This window comes from Colletotrichum abscissum (genome assembly GCF_030869225.1).
Source record: "Colletotrichum abscissum strain IMI 504890 chromosome Unknown Scaffold_18.1, whole genome shotgun sequence".
Lineage (NCBI taxonomy): Eukaryota > Fungi > Ascomycota > Sordariomycetes > Glomerellales > Glomerellaceae > Colletotrichum > Colletotrichum abscissum.
In genome coordinates this window covers 64,902-80,706 of record NW_026850076.1, presented here as the reverse complement: position 1 = coordinate 80,706, position 15,805 = coordinate 64,902, and the positions used below count along the sequence as shown (strand labels likewise).

At 51.1% G+C, this 15,805-nt stretch overlaps 4 protein-coding genes across 4 annotated transcripts; all 4 read left to right on the top strand.

The window, feature by feature from the left end:
* Window positions 1-4,591: 4,591 nt before the first annotated feature.
* Window positions 4,592-5,767, top strand: CABS01_08021 (gluconolactonase; the record flags this gene model as incomplete). Its single annotated transcript, XM_060541383.1, has 3 exons — window positions 4,592-4,855; window positions 5,156-5,275; window positions 5,348-5,767. 3 exons carry the CDS (start codon window positions 4,592-4,594, stop codon window positions 5,765-5,767), a joined length of 804 nt encoding a protein of 267 aa, XP_060402187.1.
* Window positions 5,768-6,760: 993 nt separating this feature from the next.
* On the top strand, window positions 6,761-6,976 carry CABS01_08020 (uncharacterized protein; the record flags this gene model as incomplete). The annotated part of the gene is made up of 1 exon (XM_060541382.1): window positions 6,761-6,976. The coding sequence occupies one exon, from the start codon at window positions 6,761-6,763 to the stop codon at window positions 6,974-6,976; it is 216 nt and encodes a 71-aa protein (XP_060402186.1).
* Window positions 6,977-9,353: 2,377 nt separating this feature from the next.
* On the top strand, window positions 9,354-11,483 carry CABS01_08019 (sodium/hydrogen exchanger family protein; the record flags this gene model as incomplete). Its single annotated transcript, XM_060541381.1, has 6 exons — window positions 9,354-9,402; window positions 9,465-9,533; window positions 9,637-9,743; window positions 9,834-10,417; window positions 10,471-10,519; window positions 10,572-11,483. 6 exons carry the CDS (start codon window positions 9,354-9,356, stop codon window positions 11,481-11,483), a joined length of 1,770 nt encoding a protein of 589 aa, XP_060402185.1.
* Window positions 11,484-12,669: 1,186 nt separating this feature from the next.
* Window positions 12,670-14,019, top strand: CABS01_08018 (glycosyl hydrolase family 28; the record flags this gene model as incomplete). Its single annotated transcript, XM_060541380.1, has 1 exon — window positions 12,670-14,019. One exon carries the CDS (start codon window positions 12,670-12,672, stop codon window positions 14,017-14,019), a length of 1,350 nt encoding a protein of 449 aa, XP_060402184.1.
* Window positions 14,020-15,805: the final 1,786 nt, after the last annotated feature.

Sequence of the window (15,805 nt, the reverse complement as noted above, 5' to 3'; positions counted from 1 at the left end):
CGCCTGCTCTGTCTTCCACGCACGGGAGATACAAGATTGCGCATGAGTCTCTTTCTGGATGATTGGGATTCTCTTTGAGTTTCGGTCTATCCCACCGGAGGAGCTATGCCTTTGAGATCTCCAACGTCGAAGCTAACCTGATGTGAATAGCACCTGCTCCTCCTGCGGCTCCAGCTGCGCTGGCTCCTGCACTGCCTGCTCTTGCGGCTCTTGCTCCGTAAGCCACATCTATATGACAGCAAATCTCAAGATACACAGGCGCTGACTTTCAATCTTCACAGCACTAAACAAAGCATGACTTTTCTGCTCCCATCAAATTTGACAACCCGGAAGCGGCTCGCTCGCCAATAGCCAATATCCAACCCGAGCTGTGTGCCCTCCATTCGACAACGCGGGTGGAAGGATTGTAAGATGTTGACTTAGGGGTGGATCTTTGACTGCTGGAACCCAGTTCCATTTGCCAACAATGATTGCCGAAACGGGGAATCCTCTAGTCTGTGGAGAACGCCGGGTTTCTACGTTTACGCTTGACAATTCCGGCAGTTCTTGTTGGTAGTTGGAACTGGGACTCGAGATGGAGAATTCTTCTTTCATTCTTTTTTGTCTCTCGTCTCGTGGTATGATAGTTTTGTTTTGAGATGGCAATACGAACTACGAGTGCTTTGATTCCCGGGAAATATCTTACCTCTTCTGCTGGTGACCCAATCATGCGGCCTATCTTGCTCGGGTAAAGTACATATTCTGCGAAAAATGAATAGCTTTGTATCCTTGTGAGTGATTTAAAGGCATCTGATTCTTCAGGTGGGGATCTTGCTTCCCTTGGAGAGGTTGCGGGCGGCCCGCCGAATGCCTACCTAAAGCGGGACATGCATGCATGGCTTCGAGCTGATTGACGCTACTTGCTGAGACTGGAGCTTTTCGGGTCTCCAAACTTGCCAAATCAGTGAGGCGAAGAAAGGTCAGGCTTTCTCCAAAGGGGGCCAGCTCCAATGAAGATGCGAGGAAAGGTCGGGGATGACAGCAAGCTTCGTTCGGGAGAGCTGGAGAATGTTCCTTTCCCATCCACTTCGCTGGCACCTCTGGTGGTTTGTCCCCCACTCGGCGTCGGGATCGGGGTTCATGCGGGCATGTGTTGGATGGTTCGCGACGGAGGGGGAGGTGCGAGGGACGAGGCGTTGGTTCGTTGGTGTGTGTAAGATACATGTGCCTAATTTATCAATGTAGGGCGTTTCAAACTGTCAGCTGACTGATTTTGCCTGATTGATGCGCTGGATGGATGCGGCTTGGCACATGAGAAGATGTGGTTGCGATAGGGAGGATAAGGTAGGCGGGATGAGACACGAAGGCATGCGGCGAGAAACGGTTGGCGGAGTTGCGGCTTGTGGTTGGGGGTGTGAGGTATGCGAACTTGACTGGGTGTGGTTTGGCGGCGATTTGGGGGCGATTTCGTTGGGGGGAGCTATCTGAGGCGCGGCGCGCGGCGCGTGGTTACTAGGTAAGGTACTTACTAAGTAGCCGGTGCCGTGATCTGCTGGTAACGGGGTTTCGGGGTTTCTCTGTGTTGGCGTTGATACCACGAGGGGGCTTGAAAATGATGTAAGGTCTATGGGAGTGTTGGTTACCTACCTCATCGCCTTGGATGATGTGGTTGATCTGTACGATATTGGCAATTGCTGTCTCTTTTCGGGGTGCACGTCAACGAAGAAAATTGTTCCTGGGTCGGTCCTTGAGGACCATTCGACCCTCCGTGGGGGTTAAAATCGCAGTGAAACGATTTCTGTGTAAAGGGCAGTGAAACGATTGGAGCGCTGATGTGGTTGTGGCACTAGACTCAGCGCTGCAAGTACCCCCGTCAGCTTCGAAGATGACTCTGACGATGAAACTAAACATGATATTGAGATTCTATGCGTTCATCTGTCTAACAAAGTACCTCGCAAAGGTCTGATCTAGGCACCACATACCAAAGTTCTATTATCGGCAATACTGAGTACAACGAGAGCCGACTTAGTAACGGCCATAGTAGCGAACCTTGATGGCTCGGTTGTGCAATCTTTTCTAGACCCTGACAGCCGGGACTGTCACTCAGTCTCTCTTCTTCACCTCGAGTACCAGAAATGGCAATTTTAGCCTGATGAATACTTTGCACTGCAGTCATCATTTTAGGGAGGTAGAAGTGTCTTTGTTTGCTACCTGCCTACGTACAAGCTGGCGAATATTCCATTTTAATGAACTGATTACTGGCAGGAACGTGATCTGCCCGGACGCCGATGTCCCCGGCCCCTCCTCAAGTGCTCATCTCTTGAAGGGCTTTCATAGCTAAAGCAACGACAATTGACTCTAACATCACCCAGACAAACTCAGAAACGAGCCGCGAACATCCACTGAGTCTTCACGAATCGATTCCCCGAAAAGATAACCTACGATTCAACGACAAGCGCGTTACCCTCGACGAAAAACTTACGAACCCACCCGACATAGCACCAGCCAGCGAAGCCAAAGGTCTAAATCAACAAGACAAGATCACGAATCCGAACAAGAACTCTACATAAATTAAGCTTCTACTCTCACCGGGGAACTTCCCGCCTTCGAGCGGGGGTCTCGGTGAATTGTCAAATCTCCAGCGATCCACCCCGCTTAGAAAGCCCCCGACAAGGAATATGCCCGGATGCGGTCGGCCAGCTGGGCAGGCGGAGCAGCAAAAGATCCCGGTGCAATGCGGATGAAGTGCCGATAGGGCTAGGATGGGGCCCAACGCGGAGTTGAGAATCGTATGTTCATCTGATCCGAGATCGCAAGTACCAGTATGAGTTGGCATTGATGCAGTTGCTTGAGACATCGCAATCCCGGGTAGGATCGGTATAGCTCACTACAGAGCTCGATGCGAAGGGGAATCACGAACACATCCAAAAGTTCAAGAGAAGGCGGCAGCTGTTCTAAGGATTCTATTAAGCCAAGCTCAGGCTCGACAAGTCTCCTTTCACCACGCACCAGATCACCAAGTCGAGGCAAGGCTGATTGGCGGACAGGATATGCATCTCCAACCAAATCCGTCGGAACCTGCAGCGCACACGGTAGAACGGAAGAAGAACAGATGGCGACGTTCAATGAGAAGCGCCAAACGGATCAGCCAGCCCGGCGGTACGGCACGGCACGGCTCATGAGGTTGGAGGTTGCCTTGGCTCTTTCCGTTGTCGTTACATGACTTGACGCCTGCGTTGTGTCAGTGGTGCCACGGTGGGAAACGCATGAGCGCTTGGTGGGATGCCTCGCCGCAGATACTTGAAGCATGTCAGACGGTGGGTGTCGCACGGCGTCGTCCACTGTCGCCATGTGAATTGTCTTTTGGAGGCGGCGTGGCGACATCAGGCTCCAAGAGTCCTTGCCAACTCGGTGGCAACTGATCCTCTAATGGCTGGTGATGTCCGCCAGAACTGCGGTTCGCGGACTGGCAGTATTGTGAATTGCGTGTGTTGATGTGGTGTCCTGCGTTGAGTGTTTGCACCATCATTTTTAGCCCTCGTTCTCTGAGCAAGTTAGAAACTCCTTGTAGCTTGTGCAACAACTTGTGCAGACCACACCAGTCTTGTTCGAGTTTGTCTAAGTCCTATGTAGACGATTCCTCACAATTGTCAGGCTCATTGTCGTCGGGGTACTTTATTCTCCTTCTCTATTACGTGCAATTACGCGCAGAACATTGCGGAAGCGTCGTGCAGCTCGAGTCTCTATTCAGTAGCAGGAGAGGCGGCGTGGGCAATTGATGATCGTTGAAGAAGTTGCAATTTGACACCTTGCTCCTCACAATACCTGTACAAGTACATGCGGACTGCCACCGATGCCTTCAAGCAAGCGCCAAAATAGATCACTCTAGTGGCTTTACACGGAAATTATCGGGAGTTATTCCCAGCGAGGAAGGCTCCGCATCATTAATCAAAAGCCTGGGAGGCCCCCTTGACAGCTCGAGTCATTGCCGGTGGCTGCGACGGCGTCACCGAGATCACGGAGGTTCCAGCGGGGCTCTTTCGGCCGCGGTCCGGCTTATCGCCGACGAAGACTAGGCGGTTGGGTTGACCACGGGTTTATTCAGTGTAGCAAGGCGAAGATAACTAACATGTTCGTCCGATCGGGTTTCTGGGGGAGAACGGTATTGTCGACCGAAGAGGTTGTGTTAGCCAATGCATTGACCACCATCTCACTTGCTTCTAGGAGCGTTTAAACCTTCTTCAACGTAACGATTGCCTAAATAGGCAAGCAGACTTGATCGCTGTTAGGGCAACTATTTTTGAAGGTCACGTACAATCATGTGTGGCCGAACCAAGGCCGGATGAGAGAGGAATTGAGTCAGTAATGATCACCAGTATCGCGGTAGCAACTGCTCCACGGTGAAGTTGTAGCAGAAATACAATTGACTCGATAACATCGTACAGACGATGCTATTATTTAGAGTAGGCCGGTTCCTGGTGACCGATTGAGACTCGCTTCTATAATCATCGGCTCTCTTACACGAACAGAGTCCATCATACCAAGACCAGACACAAAATATGGTGCCACGATATTCGGCTTACGCCAGCCTCTTCCCCATCTACTTACAGACATGCCTTGCGCAGGATACCAGCATTATTTCCGTCCTATACCTTATGAATCGACCTATCTTCTTCCTTCACCGTTTCACGGCAACTTGTTTCACAGCTTTGTTAATAGCACCAATACGTCGGATGCGTTAACTAACGAACTCCTTCAGTCTGCCACCAAAGCACCGTTCATCTCATACGATGACGAGCCCCTGGCACTTCTCGGCCAGAATCCAGCCATTGAGTTGATCGAGAAGCGTCCAGGCAACTTTGCGGGAGAAGCTGGCGTATGGATCAGCGATCGCAATGAACTCTGGTACACAACTTGGATCAATGATGGGCCTACCCACGTGGAAATCTTGGGTTTGAAAAATAACAGTATCAGAAACCTGACCTCTTTATAGCCGTTGAAGAACCCGAACGGAGGATTCTACCACTAAGGTCTCATGTACTTCACTTGCTTGCGAGACGACTCTCGAGACTGGTCTGGCGGGGTCGTATCTGTCAACCTAGAGACAGGCCACGTCGAAACTGCCCTCAACTCTTACTTTGGTCTCAAGTTTGATAACATTGACGATGTGGCCTAGGTCACGCAGCCGGGAACAAATAACTCGTACATGTTCATCACTGTCCTGCCCTTCGCCAAGGGCTCAACCACGACAGATCGCCTGCCTCAGGGTCTGTGGCGCTGGGACCCCCAGAAGAAGGTCTTGTTACCTGCCATCAGCAGGACTGAGTTCCCCGTCGCTAACGGCGTCCGACCATCGAGGGACTAAAAGACTCTTTGGGTGACCGACTTTGGCGGCGATGAGCGAAGTAGAATTTGGGGGCTACCGGCTCAAGTAGGAGCACCGGCGATCTACAAATACGATCTCAATGAAGACATGTGGCCTGTCAACAAGCGAATCTTTGGTGTCTCGGGAATGCAGGCTCCGGATGGCATCCGCATCGATGACAAGGGTAGAGTTTGGACGGGTGAGGGTGAAGGTGTTGTGGTCCGAAGTTCTCAAGGGAAGGTTATCGGTGTCTTTAATGGACAGTTTTTCACGAGAGATTCTGTTAACACGGCGATTGTACAATTCGAGCTCGCCAGGGATGTTCTGGTAGTGTTGGGCCAGAATAAGTTACGGTTTACAGCGCTTAACAACCTGCATCAGCTTGTACTTTATGACAGACTACAAATTCCGGGGATAGCTTAAAGGTAAATCAATAAGACCTCAATCACATGGGTTGCTGATTTGACATCTTTTGCTCAAGCTCTGAAACGTCACTGTTGGTAATTCAAATTACGGGTTTACCAAGATGATATATCCAGACATGCAAGAGTTTTAGACGTATCTCGGTGGTAATAATGACGGAAGAAAACATAACCTGTGTCGATGAGCTGCTTACCCTCCTCAAGGTTTATCGCCTTGCTGATGTATCGTGACATTCTGGGCATTTGAATTGCTATTACCCTGACCTGGCACGCACCATACTTTGGCAAACTCGGACTCCAAGCAAGGAACTCTTGATCTATTTTGACTTTCCCTAGTCCACGAGCCTAAAGTTATCTCAATATGTCTTCATATAACCTTACATTTAACCTTGTTCCTATCGAGCAGAAAATCCAACAATTTTGGGCCAATTGCCCCAAGGGCGCCATTTCATTGCCCACAAACCTTCAATCCGAACGTAGCCATCCCATAGCACTTCAACCTTTGAATCAAGACGATAAATACAGAGACTATGGAACTACCCAAAATGATACCAGGACGGACACGGTAATTTCTCAGCGTGCTGTACTTCAGTATGTAACAACCCGCGGGATGCGGTCCTTCCCACCACAGCTGGAGACGCGCCTCCTGATACCGGTGGGATAACTCTAAAGTTCGAGTTGCCTCTAGATACTGACTCGATCGATTCAAAACCGGGGACGCTTTAATTTGGGATAGATTGAAAATGTTGCAAATTAATCGTTCATTCAGCCTGCGTGAGTTGATCGTGCTCGACTTGATCAAGCTATAAAGACACTCGTTAGAACCTGAGCTCAGCCAAGCCTTCAAGACTACCACCATTTACACCAAGCCGACGCCGTCACAGTCCTTATCAATTGCATTTTTTACCACCGACCTTGCGTAAGTGAAACTACTAATCCTGACTTGTTGGTCGGCCTTTCGCTAACGAGGTAGCACCCAGGATTCCAACCCACAATGCAGCTCACAGGCTTCACCGCGGCTGTCGTCGCTATCTTCTTCGCCACCAGTGCCAGTGCCACGTGCACCACATCCTGGGGTGGATCCCCTTGCTCAGGGACTCAGTTGGCGTGTTGTATGGATATCAGCTATGGCGTCATGGAGCAGAACAAAAAAGATGAGAATTGGAGATATGCTTGGACGCGAGCCAACTGCAATGACTGCAAGGCTTGAGCCTGAGGACGGGGCTTTAGATCGGGAAACTCATCTCTCTTATCAAATCAATAACCTAATTCCATCGAAAATCCATGAGACAAGAAGGCTCATTAGTTGGGCTACGTCATGAGGTCTGCTAACGCATGATCCTTGATTCACGAAGAAACCAGATGCTATAGGTGATTGCCGAGGGAATCAATTTGTTCTTAAGCACTTTCGAAATTTCATACGCCGAACGCCCCTTGAGATCTCTAATAAGCTTACCGTGTCTTTGATCATTATGCTCTATCTTAAAGTATTGTGCGTACCTTCTGCAGCATCGACCTCGATCTCCTCGAGCTGAACTACAGAGGGTTAGCAACGGCACGCACGGCAAACCCAGCCGGGATACTGCTGGTAAGGGCCGGAAACCTCACAAACGAGAAACCTGGGCACGGAGAAAACTTTTGCCCACCGGCTTTCATTTTGTCTTCTGCCTGGCCAATTGAAATGTCGTGAACATCCGTCACCGGGTCATAGAGCAAAGAGCTGGACGAAGCGAGGAAGTCGGAACGCCTGAATAATCTGACCACGAGCCGCCAAGCGCGAAGCGCCGAGCCTCACCAAGAAGCGCCCAGCACTGAGTGGTCCCAACATCACCCAACAATCCTCGTCAGCCAAGGACCTCCAAGAAAACCCAAGAGAACAGGGATCATATCGCAATGTCTGAGCCATAAAGTATTGACTTGGCCGACCCAAAGGTGGTCGTCACACCGGAATGCGTGCCCCGGGCTTCATCACCTTCCCAGCTGCGGCGCCCCCTTTCGTCTCCACTCAGCGGAGAATCTTGCTTCCTCCGCTTGGCGCCGAGGCCGCGCTGACACCAATGTGAGATCCGGACTCCTCCGCTGAGTATTGGCGGCGGAAAACCAACCTACTTCCTAAGTATTGCGTTCAATGATGGTCCTCGAAGGTGCTGTTAGCCCCGGATGCCGAGTCACTTTGTTAAGACACTAAGACTCTTGTCATACCTCGCCACTCTAGGCAGTCCACTGTTTCTTCTTGGGCGAGTTATGTATGTTACCTGGCTTCACGTCCTCCCGGCTCTTTCCGTAGCCATTAGCCCTCTCACCCGATAACTCTTCTATGCATTCTTCTCTGGTCGCTCTTTTCCTATGACCGAAAATACGTTCATTAGAAAAGTGTCATCGAAGTACTTTGGGGAATTGTCCATCAATCTCGATTAGCGTAGTCCATCTCAACTCGCTGGGTGGGGTAGTTAAGTCAGCGTCCTGGCATTACCAAAGTTGAGAGATTTATCCCTTGCTCTAGAATCTACACCGTATCTGGCCTTGAGCCTGACACTTTACTACCAAGCATGTCTCACATTTTGCTCTGCGCTTCATGTCTGAACGGCGCTACTGAGGCTGTATTAGATCATGTTCTTTGGCTGGCTAGAAGCCAAATCTTTAAGCGTCTAACCTGGGAGGAGGGACGCGTGAGTGTTACCTACGGATAGTCAATCCAGAAACAATCAAGCTGTCAGATACCTCCATGACAAGACTACTAGATTTGAGACATCCCCAGCCCAGTTAGCAGATGATGACAAAACCCCTGAAAATCTAACGCTCTCCCCTGAAGATGAAGAGATACTGATCCGCAGGTGAAGTCTTCTATTTACGAGATTCACCTGCACTTGGCCCGTCACGCCTTCCCTGTGACCCCATTTGTGGCAGTACTTCGTAGAAGTATCAGCCGAAGCACGGATATCTCGCTGTCTTCACCTCGAGTGCTTTGTACGCTCTAGCATTGAGAGCCGCTATAACCCCCTACCATGATCTACAGGGCGTACTTGGCTCTGAATCAAAAGTGTTTGTGATCAGAACCCATCCCCAAAAGAATTTGGCCGCCCAAGATCTGCAGCCAAGTCGCTCTCTTTTGGCTCGCAGCCAAGTGTGCCCCTGGTTGACATACCACTCTTAAATATCCGGACTCTCGGCGCTGCAGAAGAATTAGTTGCCCTTCCGCCGCTCACCAGACCACTCTTCATCAGCAGCGCTGAGCTACCGGGTGACTGTCATACCACACGGAATCGAGCAAGCGTCGTTGTCCATCATCATTCCAAGTTCTGGCCTCCTGACTTCATTTTTTTGCGGGATTTCCTTCTGCTCGTTTAGACATTCGTTTTGGATTTCTTTATCATCCTCTCAAGGTCTCGTTAGAATATCTCTTCTTTCTTCTTTCCAAGCAACTCCATGCAAATATCGTATGAGCATTAGCTAAAGAGACCATCCCTATCCTCAAAGCCCTTGCTGGCCAAGGCAGCCTTTCTCGGCAAACGCACAACACACCTTCTGGGCACGTCACACAAAGATCACTCACACATTGAGAGTGAAGGCACCAGCGGATACCCAAGATGCCTACCTTTGATCCCAGCGAAGTAAATGTCGTTCTCGCTGTCTTTGGTGCGTGCTCCGGACCTTACATGTTTTGGCTATGACTAATCCGGTGTTCCCACCATATCCAGGCGCGTTCATCATTCTATTTGGTATCATATCCGTCAAGATCAAAAATGTGTGGTACTTAGGCGAGGCCTGTAAGATCAACCTCGAACGTTCTCCGCGCTGTAGTCACCGTAGATACGGAGCGTAATACTTAAGTTCCCAAGGACCATTCACTGACTTGTTGCTCTTGATCAGTACCGGCCGTAGTGTTGGGCATATGCCTGGGCCCTATAGCTGCTAGGTTCATCGACAGTGAGAGGTGGGGGTCAGCTGTTGAGGGTCAGACCCATGATATCACTCTTGTAAGTGCCTATAATGTGGCCTCATCACGATCCGGATCACTTCAATGTGGAGCCTTGCGTTCAGGCACTGATGATTGGCTTGTGTCATAGGGGCTCACAAGAGTGATGATTGGCATTCAGCTGGTCATGGCTGGCTATCAACTCCCAGCAAAGTACCAAAAGACTAAATGGAAGGAGATGGCAATCTTAATGTTACCCATTATGACACTGATGTGGTTAGCGACGACAGGCTGCATCCTGGCAACCATTCCCAAGTTGACATTTCTGGGTGCTGGGGTCATCGCTGCCTGCGTGACCTCGACGGATCCAGTCCTGTCACAAGCCGTTGCCAAGGGGCCTTTCGCCGATAAGTTCGTTCGGCGCTCTTTGCGTGAAATCATCTCTTCCGAGAGTGGCGCAAATGACGGCTTCGGCTTCCCCATATTGATGCTGACGACGTATCTCATCCGGCACACGGAGGGATCTGAAGTGCACGCGGATGGCTCGACATTGCACGCAGTCAGTCGTACGCTTCTTCCGAGAGCCGGTGAGGTCGCCCGCCAAGGCGGAGGCGTTGGTGTTGCTCTGCTGAATTGGCTGCTGGAGACATGGCTTTACTTTGTGCTCATGAGTATAGCCTACGGAATCATTATGGGAACTCTGATCAGGCTTGCACTGAAGTATTCTGTCAGAAAGTAGGTTGATCGGTCAACGAGCACGAATTCGGTAGTTTCTAACAGAGACACAGAAAGTGGATCGATTCCGAAAGCTACGTCCTGGTGCCCACAGCGATTGGTGTAAGTCACGGACACTAAATGAACTACATGAAAGTTGACTGACAACTCATAGCTCTTCATGATGGGCACTTCAGGAGCCATCGGAACTGACGATTTGCTATCTTGCTTCGTCGCTGGCAGTGCGCTCAACTGGGACGGCGAGTACCTTGCAGAGGCACAGAAGCGGCACGACGAAGTCAACGCCAGCATCGACGTTCTTCTCAACTTTGGCGGCTTCATATATCTCGGGACCATCATCCCATGGAGTGACTTCAGCTCTGACATCACCGGAATCAGTCTCGGCCGACTCTTTGCCCTCGGCGCACTTGTTCTTGTATTCCGTCGCATCCCCGCCGTGCTTCTCACGTACAAGCTCATGCCGAACACTATCATAGACTGGAAAGAAGCCTTATTTATGGGCTACTTTGGCCCTATTGGCGTTGGTGCTGCCTTCTATGTCGAGCATGCGCGTCACCTCTTCCCTAAACTTGCTGAGGCCGAGGGCGACAGTGAGGTAGTTGACATGCTTCGGGCTATTGGTCCCGTCGTGTATTGGCTTGCACTCTTCTCAATTATAGTCCACGGAATCTCTATCCCTATACTCAATGTCATATATGGATTCATGGGCGTTCAACCAGTTCAGGATGATGCCGTGGCAATTCGACGCCGATCTGTTCGCGTCCCTCCTCCATCGAACGCGGTTGAGGGCGACAAGGAGACGTTCATTGCCTTCAACCGTTTCTCTCGGCCTAATTTGTCGCAGGAAACACTGCCGCATATGGGGGATGACGACTCATCTGTGGGAGATCAAAAGGGTTTTCACCCAGACCTCGAGTCCGGCCTCCAAGAAGCTAGGCAAAATGCAGGGTTATCACCACGGAGAAGCTTCAATCTCCCACGCCCGAATGCACCTCGCAGCTTCAGTCTACCCCGGACAAGTTTGAGTCAACTGAAATGGGATCAACCACATGTCACACAGGGATAGACTACTTTATCTTGCTGCCTTTGGGACATGCCAGTAGAGAGAATATCGGAGGCAAGAGGCTAAGCGATTCGCGTAGTACCAGATAAGATGTGTGGTATTTAAATAGAAATTTCCACCGCCATTGAGAATGTCTTGAGTGATGCTATACAGCGAACAAACCTACTTAAATACGTTTCGATAACACCTAGAGCATGTTAACCGGGGGCCAAGGTGATTGCCGTCGTGATTCATCTGGAAGACTGGAAAGGCCCGATGTAAGGTACACATACGAACTGACAATGTTCTGGCCCTTCTTCGAACAGCAGACTGAAACTGTCAGAGACATTGCTCTTGATCATAGGGATACGAATCCCTGCGGCTCCAAACGCCGACATCTAGATGTAATTTAGCTGTGTTATCTCGTCCGGATGTAAGTGGACCATCGGGCCGAGCTGAACGAGTCGAGTATCCGCTGGCCGGCTGAGACCAGGACGATGACAATGATTTGGATGAATCAATTAGATGGTTTGCTCGAAGAATGACGCTGTTCGAGTCGAATGACTATGGAAAATTTCAGGATGAATGCATGTAACGTTCACACATCTGACCCAGACTCGTGATGCCTTGCATCCATCATCAGACCAACCCGCAGGTTACCATCAGACAGGCCGTTCTGTGCATACCTTACCGCTGCTTTTCCCTCATCAACCAGACGATAGACTTCATGGATAAAGATTCCCACATCCAGAATAACAGAGATCAGCAAGTACAAGCCTTGAAATGCCGGACGTTGGGGTCGGATTACCAGGGCGTCATGCGGGCAGAAGACGTAATTGATGCGGGGAATCGACGCTACAGGGGACGATCCGGCGCTTTACCCCGCTGGACTTGGCGCATGTCATTCGTTGACAGTGGTTGCGACCCCCTGAGCTCAATCATCTGATGCAATGTTGGGTTTCACAGAAATAACACTCGTCGATGAGCTCTACTTCATATTTGGAAGATACCTGTTACCTTTGAAGCTCATATACCTTTCCTCTCTGGTGCTTTGATAGACGCCACAGACTCATCAGCTTGTCTTTGTCCACGCGCTTGTTCGTAAGAAGCCCTAGACATACTTCCAGAAGCGTCTGTTCGCGTGTACCGAAGCTCGCACTCCTCCCATCCGTCCCTTGATTGGATTTCTAGGCCTTAGCACCCATCCATCATGCGTGGCTTGGCAGTCTTCGCATCGTTAGCCGCAAGGCTAGTCCTCGGGCTCGAGACCACTCGGTTCTCGGCGGCCACCCTGCTGGCTGAATCTGACGCAGATATCCCGAGTGCCAGTGACTGGGCGGAGAGGGCGGAGAAGGAAGGTCGGAGCCTCTGCATACTCGAGCCGGACGCTAACGGCGGGGACGACGCGCCGGCACTACTGAGCGCGCTCAACGACAAGTGCCGCACCAAGAGCATCATTGTGCTTGATGGACCAGTGTACAACATCAAGTCGCCGATGGTCACCACCAGCCTAGACGATGTTGTAATTGATCAGCGTGGCAGACTACTCTGGAGCAATGACACGACGTACTGGCTCTCGGTCTCGATGCCTGTGGGCTTCCAGAACCAGAGCACGGTATGGCACTTTGGAGGTGATGGCGTGGTTTGGGAAGGCCACGGAGTCGGAACGCTCGACGGCAATGGCCAGGTCTGGTATGACCTCAATGCCGGCGGATCCAACATGCCTCATCGGCCGATGAACATCAACTTTCGAGACTTCTCGAATTCGACTGTCAAAGGTCTCCGATTCGTGCAGAGCCAAATGTGGACGATGAACATCATGTACTCCAAGAATCTCGTGTTCGAGGACATATATGTGAACAGCACTTCGTCTTCGGAGAATAACTCTCTCAACACGGACGGCGCTGACACCATGTACTCGGACAATATCACCTTCCGCCGGTGGGTGGTTGTCAACGGCGACGACGCAATTGCTCTCAAGGCCAACTCCAGCAATATCTACATTTACGACAGCGAGTTCTTCGGCAGCACTGGCATAGCCATGGGATCCATCGGCCAGTTCATCGGGCAATTCGAGTATATCGAGAACTTCTTGGCGCGGAACGTGACTTTACACGACACCCTGCGGGGCTGCTACTTCAAGACGTGGACCGGCATTCAGATTGGGTATCCGCCCAATGGCGGCGGCGGCGGTACGGGATACGCGCGTAACATCGTGCTGGAAGACATTAAGCTCGACGGCACCCGCGGAGAACCACTTTTCATCACTCAATGTGAGTCCTTCTCCGGACACGCGGGTGAGTCCTGCGATACGTCGACGTTCAAGATTTCCGACGTCGTTTGGAGGGACTTTAGCGGAACGATGATGGACGACGTGCCTAGCTCGGGCTTCTTCCGGTGCAGCGCGGCCGCGGGCGGGTGCAACAATCTGACGGTAGAGAACTTTTCAGTAACGCCCGTCGGCCAAGATACTGTCTTGGATAAATGGCTCTGCAAAAACGTTGAAGGCGATGAAGGATTCGACTGTCAGGAAATTGAGGAGACCGCCGATGAGCTCTGAATATCATTTCAGTAGTCGGCGACTATAATGATCCGGCGTATCCGGGACCTTTGGCGGTATAATCATCAAACGTGGCACCCTCGGCGGCATAATGTCGCGGGGGCCATCACCGTTAGCGTTAAACTTGACCGCAATTTTCTAATCAGCGGCCGCTTAGTACGGTATGCTTTGATCTAAGTGGACACAGGCCGTTGCCAAGAGTTTTATCAGAAGGTTGTGGTGATCGCTTTAAAGGGCTAGGAAGTCCGCCGCGGGTCTCTACATGGCGGCCGCGTTCCTGGCAATGAGCCTCGGCCGAAGCCGGGGACTTTGAACTCCGTACGCCGATGTTTTGGTTCCAAATCTCCAACGGCCTCCAACGGCCCAATGGAGGATTGAATCTTCCCGCAAAACACTAAACAGTCCGACGTCCGATGTTCTCGTTCTTGTTCGGGCGCTGGTCTAGCCATGTCTGTGCAGTTCGCCTCCGACCTGCTAGGACTTGTTAGAACATTGGTCTGCAGTTATTCTCCTGAGGCTTCCTCGCAGATTGATCTAGCCTTCACCACGATGCGAATCTCGAAGCAGTAATTGAAGTGCAGAGGGTGATTATCTAAACGCCCTAACACGCCAGGAATGGTGTTTCTCACATCAGCAGCTCCTTCACCGTCACCTATTACGTGACGGTACAACAGCCGTCCCGGCACTGGCCTTGTCAGATGCTTGAACGTGGTGTGCTGTGCCAGCTAGCGCCAAGGGTGGCTGCGTATCAAGCTTCTGATCTTAGTTGCCGATCCTGCAGCTTATTCCCAGCGAGTCTTGTTCGTTTATTGACCCTGGTACAGTCGCAAGCTAGCCGTGTCAGAAGGGAGTGTTGACGGGCATGGCAGCTCGAGGCGAAAGCTAGATCATGATGGGCATTGATGGCAAAGCCTGCTTCTTTTAAGTGTTGGTAGCGGGGAGTTAGCGGGAGCGGAAGTTTTTCTCCTATTCTGGTTCTTCCTGAACGCTCGGACGCGTCTTTGAGCTGAGGTTGATGTGGGCAGTGGAAACATCAAAACATGCGGCAAGCTGCATGCTTCCGTGCGAACCTCCTATTCTTGGAAGAGCTTTAAATCAAGTCTTCAAGGCATGACTCGACCGCGGTAAGATTTACTAAACATCGATTGAGTTCGTATCTCGATCATGACAGTTCCATGGCTCTCCTAAAGCGTTCCCAGTCCCACGCAGATTCGAACACTTGGCGAAAGGACCGGGTCCACAATCCCGCGCAAAGCATTCGCAATTAGATGGAGCCAGGAGAAGGGCGCTCTGTTGATTTCCATACTCTAAATTTGATGGCAAGACTTTTTCTCGGAGACGACTTGGCGCCCGAATTCTACCCCCTGACGCTGATTCCGGTTGTTCCGGCTGCCGAGCAAAACCACGGGAAGTGAACCCCGTCATCCACGACTCCCAAGTTTCCTTATGTGCAAGCAAGTGGGTAGAGTCCGACTCGGAATGATTGGATGATCCACCAGAAAAGGAACTCCCACATCCCTTTTTTCGAAGTTCTTCCCACCGTCAGTCCATAATTGGATTACAGTGATTCAGCGTGGAGACCGGGCGACTGCGAGCAAGGAGGCTCTAATGAAAACTGGGGTTTTTGGCTTACGATTTACTGTACGTTGCCGGGCGCAATCACACACGCGTCAAGGAGGGCTTGGGTCGCGTGCCCTCCTTCCTGCGCCGAGCCATTCTTTTGCCTGTGCTTGGCTGGAGTGATACCGTAATGGATCATGGATGGATGGTGGACATGTGGGATGGG